The sequence below is a fragment of the Rhipicephalus microplus genome, chromosome 3 (assembly GCF_043290135.1).
Source record: "Rhipicephalus microplus isolate Deutch F79 chromosome 3, USDA_Rmic, whole genome shotgun sequence".
NCBI lineage: Eukaryota > Metazoa > Arthropoda > Arachnida > Ixodida > Ixodidae > Rhipicephalus > Rhipicephalus microplus.
The window spans coordinates 135,884,521-135,896,932 of NC_134702.1; the positions used below are offsets into that span (position 1 = coordinate 135,884,521).

At 42.6% G+C, this 12,412-nt stretch overlaps 1 protein-coding gene across 3 annotated transcripts in view; it reads left to right on the forward strand.

Annotated features, from left to right (window-relative positions):
- The window catches only part of LOC142803942 (techylectin-5A-like), a 42,679-nt gene that overhangs the window by 13,218 nt on the left and 17,049 nt on the right, over nucleotides 1-12,412 (forward strand). For all 3 annotated transcript variants that reach the window (XM_075890297.1, XM_075890295.1, XM_075890296.1), the window contains exons 2-4: nucleotides 1,158-1,441; nucleotides 4,282-4,421; nucleotides 7,743-7,848. In XM_075890297.1, coding sequence (XP_075746412.1) covers nucleotides 1,177-1,441; nucleotides 4,282-4,421; nucleotides 7,743-7,848 — 511 coding nt within the window. In that variant the 5' untranslated portion in view covers nucleotides 1,158-1,176. The remainder of the gene's footprint in view (nucleotides 1-1,157; nucleotides 1,442-4,281; nucleotides 4,422-7,742; nucleotides 7,849-12,412) is intronic.

Here is a 12,412-nt window from a genome sequence, read left to right on the forward strand (position 1 = left end):
CTGTTAGAGCTTAGTAGTAAATCAGAAGTGGCTAGCTAAGCATGAATATGGAGAGATTGATACCAGTTGTACACCTTATGACACCAAGCAACCACGTCAAGAACAAAGCAAGTATGACAGAAAAACTAGGTTACTTTCACTGAATACTATAGCGTAATCAACGAGTCTATATAAACAAGTATATAATCCAGCGGAAATACAAGATGCCACTACGAAGCACCACGTGCGTGATATCTTTTCTGTGTCCACAATTTGTACTTTGAAACGTTCTTTAAATGTTTGCCAACAGTAACGATTGGTATGCATATGTTCGTTTTTTCCCATAAATGTCTCAAGTGTACATTCTTTTTGTTTTGAACATTCACGCAAGCAGTCTTGAAAACAAACGCTACGTCTGCTCTCGTATCAATCAACTACCTGCTCGGGACATGTAAGTTTAAGTTGGGAGGGGAAATGTGGCGATTAGGGTACACTTTCGTGGTTTGAAAATAAATGTGGTGAATCGCGGTTTTATTCTAATACTCTTTGAAATAAAAAAAAAACTCAAACGAAGGCATTATTAAAAAAAAACAAGACGGTACTTTTAATAGAGAGTTTGAGAATTGGGGCCTCAAGGAGCTTGGGGACCGAAGAAGCTTGCGACACGCCAGAGCACATGAGCAAAAATCAAGCCAATCCTGGGCTCTTGCGTTCGTGCTGAACCAAGGCCCGAAACCTTCGGTTTCAGCACTACCAAAGCTATGGGGTGTAAGAAAGCCACACAGTTGCGCAGAAAAACATAGTCCCAGGTATATTAGGTGCTTTAGAATTGACCGGGTTGACTAAAATTGGTGTTTGTTTGGTGTATGTTACATTGCAACATTATGTGAAACGTTTATTGTTCGCATTTAGTTCGAACGCAGGAAATCGTTTTTGTCTCCTAGTCCCGGTAAATGCGTTCGGAAGCCAACATGGCAGCATCCATGCAGCCATTTCCTGTTGGTGTCCGCTGACAGAACTGCTCTGACACATTTTGGCGATGAGACCGCCTCACGGCCGTCTGTGCAACTGCATCTGCTTAATGAGCAGTTAGATGGTCGGAAAATCCAGAGTATATTTTAAATGCAATCAAAGCTCAACGTGATCAAAAATAATGCGTCTTTCGTCTTTTCTTTCAGTGCCGAGACTACAAGGATTATGATGACAAAATGCTCCATGCTTTTCCACGTTCTCGTATTGGCATCGATTATCCGCGTTAGTCCTGTAGAGGCTCAGGCATCATCCGTGATCAGTGGAGGCTCCGGAGCTATACCAACAGCTGCAACAGCAGCTGCAACAGCAGCTGCAACAGCAGCTGCAACAGCTACTTCATCCGCAAAAACTGCACAAGTGCTAGAGAAGCCCTTTGACAATGCGGAAGAAAAAGTGAAGGAGCTGGAGAGCATATTACACTATATCAAAAGTAAGCATACAGTTTTGTTTCTTTTAGCAAATCAGAACACATCAATTACGTTAAAAACTTTCCCCTTCCATGTCAGTGAGGAACGTCATTCGTGTACGGGTCTGGAACGCTTCATTCTCGTCATCACATCAGTTGGTGCACTTGTGAAAATGTTTGCTTTAATTTTGCCACCAAGAATCACAAAACGATTATGAGCATGTAATAATGGGAGCCTACAAGTCAATTTTGAACACCTGGTATTCTTTTCACAAAGGCCTAAATGCAAGTTCATGGGGGTTTATTGCATTTTATCCCTACTAAAATGGGACAGGCATGGCTAATAGTTAAACCAGAGCATTCAAACTCAGACATTGTAAATTCTTACGTGCGGGGATATCACGGCGGATACTCGTCAAAGCTTTCAACGTCTGGCAATTTAGAAAAAGAATCTGACGAGGCTAAACTATTTGCGCCAATGTTCTAAGCGCACCTACATCTGATAAAAATGGGTTAAGTCTACATAAAACGCATCACTTGCACACTGTAATGTGGTCCTATAAACGTAGATGTAACATAAAAAGTCAAATTTGTGCGTCTTAATTCACCTAGCCATTGAACTCAAAAGGTCTATAAAGGAAATAAAAAATAGCGGCTCCTGGTCCGTAGTCAAGTTCGTAGTCAAGGCAAGGATAACGTTTTAAAATGGTACATGCTTTAGTAGTGGGCACTACACACCGTCATCTTTTCGTCACTCTTTAAACTTAAACGCGAACGTCGATCTAAACTAACAGTCAATCAAGTAAAAGAAAGTGTAGCGGACGTTGTTTGCAGGAACAATAATAAAATTGTGAAACGTTACTGTGGACGAAAAGTGAACTTGTCGCCAGCAGGAACCAAACTTGCAACATTCTATTAACTAGAAAGCCTTCATGTACGGGCCTCCGAGGGGCTCGGGGGCGTAAACATCAAGACTGCGAACGAATAACACGAACTAAGCTCTGCCGATTGAGTTAAGGTGGCGGCTGTTCTCACGTGGACCGTAAATGGTATACCAATGAATTTAGACCTGAGAGTGCTCGAAGTAGAGCATATGACATATTATTACACCAGAATAAAAATTATTTTTATTTGGACATCACAGTCCAATATATACAAATGTTGAGAGCCACGAGATAAAAGCCACTTGGTGGATTGACGAGACCCACAGTCCCTTTTAATTTGGAACTGACAGAAAGCAACCAAGATGTATACTTTTGTCCTTTGCCGGTTTTTTAGCTGCCGAAAGGACGTTGTCTTTTCATTCGCTTTATTTCTTCGTATATGAACATAATTAGTACAAATAATACCCACTATAACTTTTTTGGCTTGATTGATTGTGTTTATTTCAATAGTGTCTTTGAAAAAAGCTATTAAAATTACTTTCTTTCGCTGGCCCACAAACTGATATTCGCGGACCTGAGGCTCAGGGAATCAACTCCACTATGCATAACTATTTGTGAAAGTGGTACAATTATATCAAAGGCCATCGTTTTTTAATAAGTGATTGGTTAACAGCCTGTATGCTGGTCATTTTTTTAATAATTATTTAGAACGCAGCCTTTTGGTAGCGCATAAAAGCAGTTGTCATATATTTTCCAAGCTTTCCGTAACAGCCGGAACAAACTACCATGCAGCACGTGCTCGGTCACAAAAGGTTGCATTGTTTGTTTTGCAATTCGCTCTTCAACGTAACAAATTGCACTTCGCCCTAAAGCAATTTGAGATACGTTGCATAATTGATCTTAGATAAGTAGCTAATTAAGCACAATATGACAAATACTCAAGGGAGCACCACAATAACACAAGTCATGCGTTCAGTTTTGGTCCCCTATACATAAACATCCTAAACCACCAGTGCGCCTAAAACAGAAATACCTTCCACGCCAATCTTTATCAATATACAAGCCCCACCTGCGCAACACCTGGGTTTAATCTCGTCTAACAGCGCATGCACCGACCAACAGCCACCGCCAAGCCACGTCCACAGGCGGGGAGGTCCGTGCAGCCTCCACGCCAAGTTTGCCGGCGCGGCGCCAGCAGAGTAGGAAGGACTAAAAGTTACGCCATTATACCGGATTGCCTCAACCAGGTTTACACGTTAGCTTGTGGCGCTCGAACTTGGAGATTATTGCATTTTCTGTGGGAGTATGCTGTTTGACTCTACTCTGTCCTCGCGAATGAAAAACCTAGCATCAGACAAAAGGACACGTTAAGCCCGCAAGGTCGACCAGCTTCGCTGTTCTTTCAGATTTCCATTGGCATTGTAAACTTGTTAGTTTTATTTATTTATTTATTTATTTATGTATTTATTTATTTATTGCTACGCCAAACAGTATATGGTACAGTAGAAAAGTGTGTTGTCTGTCTGGGCTTGCTGGTACGTGGCACCTTGGCTATACGACGCGCATCACAAAAGTGGGTCACCACGTAAAGGTTAATCTGGTAAAACGAAACTCTGATGCATCACCAGCTACCTATCACGAGCTCAGTGGATGTATCTTCAAGGTTAGATAATTATCTTCGCATATTTGATTCTGTAGTATAATGCAGACATAGTTATGTTGCCTCTGAAAGAAAAAAAAACACACCACTTGAACGAAGAGCCCTCGAGGTTTAAGTTTAATACTTTTTCTTTGTTTGAACACATGCTAGGCAATTTATTTTCAGCAAATTAAGTCAATTTTTCAGCAATTCTGTCAATATAACTTTAGAAATGTAATTCTTCTGCACACATCACCGAATGTTAAAGCCACTGCAAGAAAGAACTTAGATGATATTATACACGCATTTCAAGCCTCTTCAGCAGAAAATTTGTCTTGCAGACAACAATCATCCTCGACAGTGCAGCGATCTTTTACGTGCTGGTCAGCGGAATGATGGTATATATACAATATACCACAACAAAGCACCTCAAGGACAGGACGTGTACTGCAACATGAAAGCCGATGGGGGAGGGTGGACGGTAGGTACATCAGTTTTTCTTCGGTAATTTTTGATATAAAAGCCTATAAATTGTAAGATGTGCAAGAGATGTGTAGATTGGACTTACTAGGTCGCATACTTGCCTGCACTTTCTTGTTACGACTGTCGTGTAACAAATTCTAAAACTTTAAACGTGTACCGAAAAATAAGAGCCGCTAATAAGATAACGCGCTACAGGATTACAATTTAGGTGCTCTTTAAGTTTGTGTGGTCACGTCGATAAATCGAAAATTATTCAGTGGTCTTTTTCAGCAGAAACGAATATTTTCTGCACTGACTTTTTTGCAGTCCATGTCAAGCCAAGTTTCCTTTACTACACGCAGCAAATGATTTGTTGAAGTCCACCCTGGCAGAAAAGCTGTAAAAATAGAGCTTGACGAAGCCAGGGAGCCAAAACCAGACAGCAACTGCAGTGCACATATACACAATGCAGAAAAATATTTTTATTATCATTCAGGCGCATTCTGGTAGCTCAATTTATTATTTTGTAAACTGAGGCTAGCGTAAAATGCACTCCATAGCCACACAACATTATATAAGGCTTAAGCTAGCTCTCTTATCTGAAAGTGCATCGTACTATTTTGGCGTCATGTTAGCCGCGAAAACAAGCACTTTGGGGCAATACAGTTTTCCAATTGTGACCTCACAGCAAAGGCTCGCTTAATTCGTGACTGAGTATTACCTTTTTTAGCGTCGCCGTCACACGCTATTTCGTGATACAGTGACCTGCTCATTTTGGTGACCAAATCTACTGGTGTAGAAAGTGGGCCTTTTTCCGGCTACTCAAAGTTAATAAAGCTGGAAAATTGGGATAATATAGCTTATAATGGGCTTACTGTAGACCATATGGAAGATTGATGATTGATTGATATGTGGGGTTTAACGCCTTAAAACCACCATATGATTATGACAGACGCCGTAGTGCAGGGCACCGAAAATTTCAACCACCTGGGGTTCTTTACCGTGCACCTAAATTTTCGAACACGGGCCTACAGCGTTTCCGCCTCATCGGAAAGGCAGCCGCCACAGCCGGGATTCGATGCCGTGACATGCAGGTCAGCAGCCGAGTATCTTAGCCACTAGACCACCGTGGCGGGGCACCGAACGGCAGATTCAGTGCCAGAATGACGATGCATGACAAGAAAACATTTGTTGTTTTCACCTCTTAGTCTCGTAAATTAGGACTAGAAAAAGATTCACGCCTATGGGTATAGCTTCATTACAAGCGCTAAATTGTGACATCATTAAAATTTGGCGCATTCTCCGCAGTTAGCACACGTGTTCTCAAGAAACACAAATTAAATTAGGGAGTTTTCAGTTCACTGGTTACGTTGCATGCAGTTTATCATGCTAGATAAATATGCCTCTGTAGATTATTTGGGTAATTGCACTGTGCTACGCTTTCTGCTCCAGCAGATATTTTCTGAATCTTTCATAACATAGAATAACATACAAAACATGGTCTTACCGCTCACGTCCGTGGGAATGCGGCTGTCGTAACGGAGAATCGAACCAGTCCGCAAGGTTAGCAGCACGACACAACGAATGGGATCAAAGTGTCTATGACGGAGCACGATCATAATTGTCAAGTGTACTGCAAGAATGCATAGCGTTTTGTCATTTTACTAGAAACATTATTGATTCTGTTTTCGTAATTCATCTGAAGCACGAGACAAGCGAAAAACGATCCCCTACAGTGGAACAGCATGCGAAGTGACTGCAAGGTGAACATTCCTACATCTGGGCTTCGCCACCCAAACTTCTCAAGGCTTTGTGTATTTGAGCAGCGACAAGTAGAAAACACAAATGCCAAAACTATTTTCTCTTAAGAATGCCGTTTTGTTGGCGGAATCTCGTTGATGGCATCTCACATCTTAAAGAGAATTTTCGCGCTTTTAGCACAATAATAAAAACAGTCAATTGTTTAGGCTTTTTTTAAACAAATTCCACGCAGTAAATTGACGATAAGTAGCCGTTTAGATTTCCGTAAGGATGCAAACCTAATGAAACAATTTATGTGCGAAAATATTTGAATGAACACCTCGAGAGAACTATCATCGACCTAAAGAAGCACATAGTGTAAAGTGCGGCAGTGCCATCAGCTAGACGATGCTATGCAGCGTGCACTGCACTTGCCCTTATTTGTTATATTTGTACCATGAGCCTGGTGAATTGTTATTATATAAGTAGGAATATTTTTAGCGGAATAATTCGCAACACATGCCTTTTGGGTGATACATTTGTGCCAAATGTGGAAACAATGAACAAATCGCCGATGGCGACCCTTCTTATTCGTGCTTCACATATCATCGATTTCCACTGCACGTGGGATCTGCCAATATTTTTGTTAGTACAAGCTGAAGTCACATGAGTTCATTCTTTCATTTCGTTAGGTTTCTAAGCACCGAAATGCCTTGCCAAATGGAAATATTTTTATATTGAGTTGTTTATTTTAAATCGTTGATAAATTCTATATAGCACGAGACCTGCAGATGTTTCGTTAACATATATTTGTCGAACTAACTCTGGCCAGCAATCGGTATCTTATCCTATTGCTGAACTTGTTTCAACCAGGATTAAACCCGGACAACTTGTCTCCTTGCTCCATTTTGACTAATTCATTTCGTTCTATCGCACTGAGTAATTCCAGCGTAGCATCAGTATGTGTGTACATACGAAATGTACATATATGTTTAGCAGTTAACATAAAGATTGATATTGTCATTACGTTTGTTTTATTTTATTTGGTTGCAATTGTTCATTGACATACCACTTTAAAATTATTTTGTGCATATATTTTTGATGTCGTGGCCCAGCGTTGTGTTACACTTAAGAAAAAAAAAAGAGTCGACTTACTACAAGCACGTCTACGCAGTTGTATTACTCTTTCTCTTATTTCCATAGTTATGCAAAACGCCTTCTTCTATTGTTAGCATGCCTTTTATCTATAGTCAATGTGGCATATTGTCGAGCTGTACCACTGGTGGCCGGGCTTAGTGAGGCAGCAGTTGCTGAGATAAAAAAAAGTTTTGATTTGATTTAATTTAATTCAATAGTTCATTGTGGATCACTGAAACTATGCAATAAACCACTATCAAAACAACAGAGTTTGTAGGGGAGTATGCTCACCTAATAGAAATTATTGAAACGTTGCTCTCGGAGGACTTCACTGCAATTTACTTTAATAGGTGCTCTGCATAGAATACTGATGCTTTAAAATCATTATAAACACCCCATAGCTTTCTTACCCAATAATGCACCAATGATTGATTTACGAGTTTCAACTATTTCTTTTATGCAGGTCATACAAAGGCGTGGTCAGTTCAAGAATAGAGTTTTCCACTTTTATCGAAATTGGACTGAATACGCAAACGGGTTTGGAGACCCTTCGCAAGAATATTGGATTGGTGAGTTTCCTGCAACCGCAAGTGACTTAACGAAAACATAATTTATTAAAAGTTCTTGTTTCATGTTGACAGTAAAAACTAATCCTTAGCGTACAGAACATGAAAATAGTTGCGGAAGTCTTTTAATGCGAGCAAAGAAAGTTTTTGTGCCGTATGCTGCTCTATAATTAAGAAACCTTTCTGTTCAATCTTCTTTGGTGTTTCAAGGGTAACTCTTGAAAGATCAGTTATTCCTGTGTGCCCACACAGTGTACACGAAAACTTGTATGACCTCTGCTGACCCTATTACATTCACGCTTAAGTTTCGACAATTGATCATACATTCACTGCTAGCACTTAAGAACATTGACAGTGTCCTGTAAACTCTCCATTATACGTGCACCAAATAATAAGAAAGTGCTCATAGAGACATGCAAAAGCAATATTTGCTTACGGGGTCGGTGTTGGGATTTTCGCGGTGGTTTGAACACTGCTTAAGCCCCATTAAATACCAAAATAATGGCAGCGCAAACTAACGAGACGCCAAGGGCCTAGACAAACGAGCGCAGACTAAAACTTTGTTTATTCACCAAACATTATATTTACAAAAAAAAAAACCACGAGGAGTAAGGGAAAACACAAGAGGGGAACGTTCAACCTTGATAAAGTGTCGTGCAGAAATGAGATTTCACATTCTAAAAGGGATAAAAGCAGTGAGCTAAAACAACTATCAATATTACTTTTTACGAAAGTAGCTTCCACAACCTCACTAGTTTTTGTGTTACGACGGGTTTATAATAGCGACGTGAGCGAAAATTCCGGTACGATCGATGATTGATATGTGGGCTTTAACGTACCAAAACCACCATATGATTATGAGGGACGCCGTAGCGGAGGGCTCCGGAAATATTGATCACCTGGGGATCTTCAACGTGCACCCAAATCTGAACACACGGGCCTACAACAACTCCACCTTCATCGGAAATGCAGCCGCCGCAGTCGGGATTCGATCCTGCGACCTGCGGGTCCGCAGCTGAGTAGCTTAACCCCTAGATCACCGCAGCGAGGCAAAAGTTCTGGTACGCAACCACATTTTGTCCAATGGGTGGTTTCTGGTTGGCACTTCATCACGGTGGAATGCTTTATCTCCATTTTTTTTGTGATAGCAATTATATGGTTACTCTAGGCTGGTCGTTGCCGCCGGCGTCAACGTCATGTATACGTATCTATATGTATGAAAACTCAAGAAAGAAAGACAGAAAGAAAGAAAGAAACAAACAAACAAACAAAGAAACAAACAAAGAAAGAAAGCCACCCGCACTCGGCACCCAGCTCGTTACGACGCGCTGAGGCACGCTCATTTACGACGCGTACTTTGCCCCGCAAAAAAAAGGGGGGGGGGGGGAGTTGTGCGCTCTTATCCTTCGGTGGGGAAAATCTCGCGCCTTCCTCTTTCACCAGACTGATTGCGTTTTTTGCTGGGCCCGCAAAGATCACTTCGCTCACTAGACAGGCACCATTAGCGAAAAAAAAGTGCTTTTCAAACACAGCGAAGTAAGAACTGGGACACATGTTATTTTGCACTCATCTGTACCTGTGATTATGTTTGGCGCTTCGTTTTTGTTTAAACAGCGTGTTAAGTGTCGAGTGGGCAACGTTGTTAGTTTGCTTATATTATGTGTGTGTCGTTTTTGGGCGTCATTTGTGCGTGCACAGCGCGCTGCATGTTTCGATCTGCTAGTCGTTTTTAGCATTAAGGCCAGTTCACGCTAGCGGCAAGTCTGTCCTGACGGCGCGGTGCCGTAGAGCGGCGGCCAGTGCCGCCCGCAGGAGAGCTGTTTCAAGTGCACAGCAATCTTCGCCGGTGAGATATTTCAGCCTCCGACAAACATGGCCCGGCCACTCATCCGTATACAGTTGTTGACCACCTCGAATATATCAAGTGGCCACCATGCGCTCTATAGCATGTAAGCTTCAAACGGACACTTTCATTCGCTTTTGTCTCATGTCCTTAAGCTTCGACAATACAGTGCTCGAATTTATTTGGCCCCGTTTTTGAGAGCCGTTCTGAAATGGTCAATTTTATAGTCGTACTAACCTACCTGAATCTCAGAGGGCATAACATTCGTTGTTTATAACCTTGAACAGGAGGCGCCACTAGCTCGGGCACCAGTTTTAGGACACGTTTTGATTAAAGCTGCGCTTTCATAAATACCGGATGATAAAACGCTCTATTAAGTGCTGGAACCAAGCCTGAGAACAGCAAGTGCGACATCCACATTGATAGCATGAAGGGAACACAACAGTTGCAAGCTGAACGGTTGTGTCGCCCGCAATTTCCGACGCCAGCGTAGCTCTGGCCGATCAGCCCGCTGTACACAATGTCCTGAGTGGTGCTCCATCCTCGGACTATCTCGACCGTGTTTACCGTGTCTCCCATCTTTCCCATCTGTTGTCTATGTCTGTCGCTCCTGTGCGGCGAGTGCTCTCTCTTCTTTATCTTATCCCTCTTCTCCCCTCTCCTACAAGGTACTGGGTCGTCTTGCCTAAACGAAGGCAGAAATTAAGTGCCATTATTTATTCTGCAACTACCACGCATTCATTCATTACATCGTCCGAAACCCCTGAAACAGGAAACAAACACCTCGAAGTGTCCCACGGCATACGCAGACGACGCGGAGAGCCAAAAGCAGACGACGCGGCTCCCCCTTGTCATTCCTCCGTCGCTCATTGGCTACGTGGCTCTCCGGCAAACGGGGCGAAAATAGGTCTCAGACTTATTCTTCGAATGGCAAAGAGCAGCGGACATGCGCGTATAAAACAGCCGCGCACGGCTGCCTGAGAACATCAGACGGCGAAGCATGCTTGCCGCTAGCGTGAATAAGCTCTTACAGTTCCAGTTATTGCTATCAAGTTTGTCGCTTCGCCCTTGCGGTGAAACTGTTACTTTTCTCTTTCCTCTCGTGTTTGTTAGCTGTAGTGTCTTCGCTGAATAAATCAAGTTTTAGTCTACGCTAATGTCTCCTCCTTTTGCGTCCCGTTAGTTTGCTCTGCCAATACTTCAGTAAGTATCTATACCAACTGGCCCGCACGATTCGCTCGGAGGATTTCAAGCTGGACGGTTGTGCCCTCGCGATCTCCGACTTCAGCGTAGCTCCCGCCGACTGGTTCGCCCTCCGCGGTCTCCTGATGCCGTGCAGCTCTCGCATTGTGGCACCCCGCCCTTGGACTGCTTCGACCGGATCCCCACTTTCCTATCTCCTTCTTTTTTCCTCTCGTTGGCTGGCGGCTTCTTATCCGTCTATTTTCCTTCTATTCTTTTTATCCCTCCTTCCTTCTCCCTATATCTTTTATTCCCCATATCCCATTCCTCTGCTGACCTGTTGAGGTGTCCTCGTAAGGAGAGACAGTTACGGGTCGGCACCTTTCTTTTCTTTTCTTCTGATATAACCACAATCTCTCTCTTTCGACCCTTCTTTCAATAACGTAAAGTCAGTTACGTAGTTCAATTTTACTATTTTTGTGTAACCATTATACTAGACGTATAGCCACTGCAATGCGCAAACTATGCTGAGATGCATGGGAAGCTTCTAGCTTATTCTGGAAGTAAGGCAGCCATTAGCTGTAGGACCCGAATGTTCCATGCCTTATGTATGACTTTCGATGTGTGTTACTGAAAATCAGATTACTGGTTGGCAGACGGCTCTCCTCGTAATTGTTTACAAGGGTTTTATTCTTTCGTATGTGAAATAATAGCAATAATAGCGAAAGTTGGGCTAGTTGGTGGTTCATACTTGGGAAGTAGAAACAGCGCAAAAATACAGACAAGGATGGAGGAAGAGACGACACCGCTATCGACACCATTATCAGCACCGTTAGACGACACCTTTATCAGTGTGGTATCGTCTCTTACTCCGTCCCTGTCTATATTTTTGCGGTGTTTTTACTTCCCAAGTATAAACTTTCATATCTGACCTTTCATATCCTGGTGAAAGTTCGCGCGACAAAAGATTTCCGTGTTTTCTATTCTTTCTGCAGCCTGCTCAACCGTTAAAGTCACGTACCAAAACCATCGCACGCAGCATCGGCTGCGCTCCGTCACCAAAAGCACGCATGACACAAAGCAGTCATTTTCGGGAGGGTGTGTGTGTTTGTGTGATTGGAAGCGTTGGTGTTAGGGGTAGCGTACAGGTTTCGGAGCCCCTTGCAAAATAGAAAGCCCGGAAGTTATCTTATGCCAACCCGGCACCGCTAGAGAAATACGTCCTACTAGACAGGTCGTAAGGTATCCAACTGAACATGTCATAGAGGGTACGTGGTCTCTTTTGTATTTGAATTAGAAGACTCAAAGGCGATATTTGACTGCTTTTACTTCACCTAAATAATTGCTGCCCCCCCCCCCCCATAGTCAGGTATTTTTGCGCTGATCCCGGGATCGGAGAAATTGGGAGCTCTGAGCACATAAAGTGCATTCTCAGTGCTTTCAATATCGGCCTGCCTTTCATCACACGATATTGCTATGTAATGGCGTCATAATAACGCCAGAAATTTTGGTGGACTTTGACGTCACGATGACATCATAGGG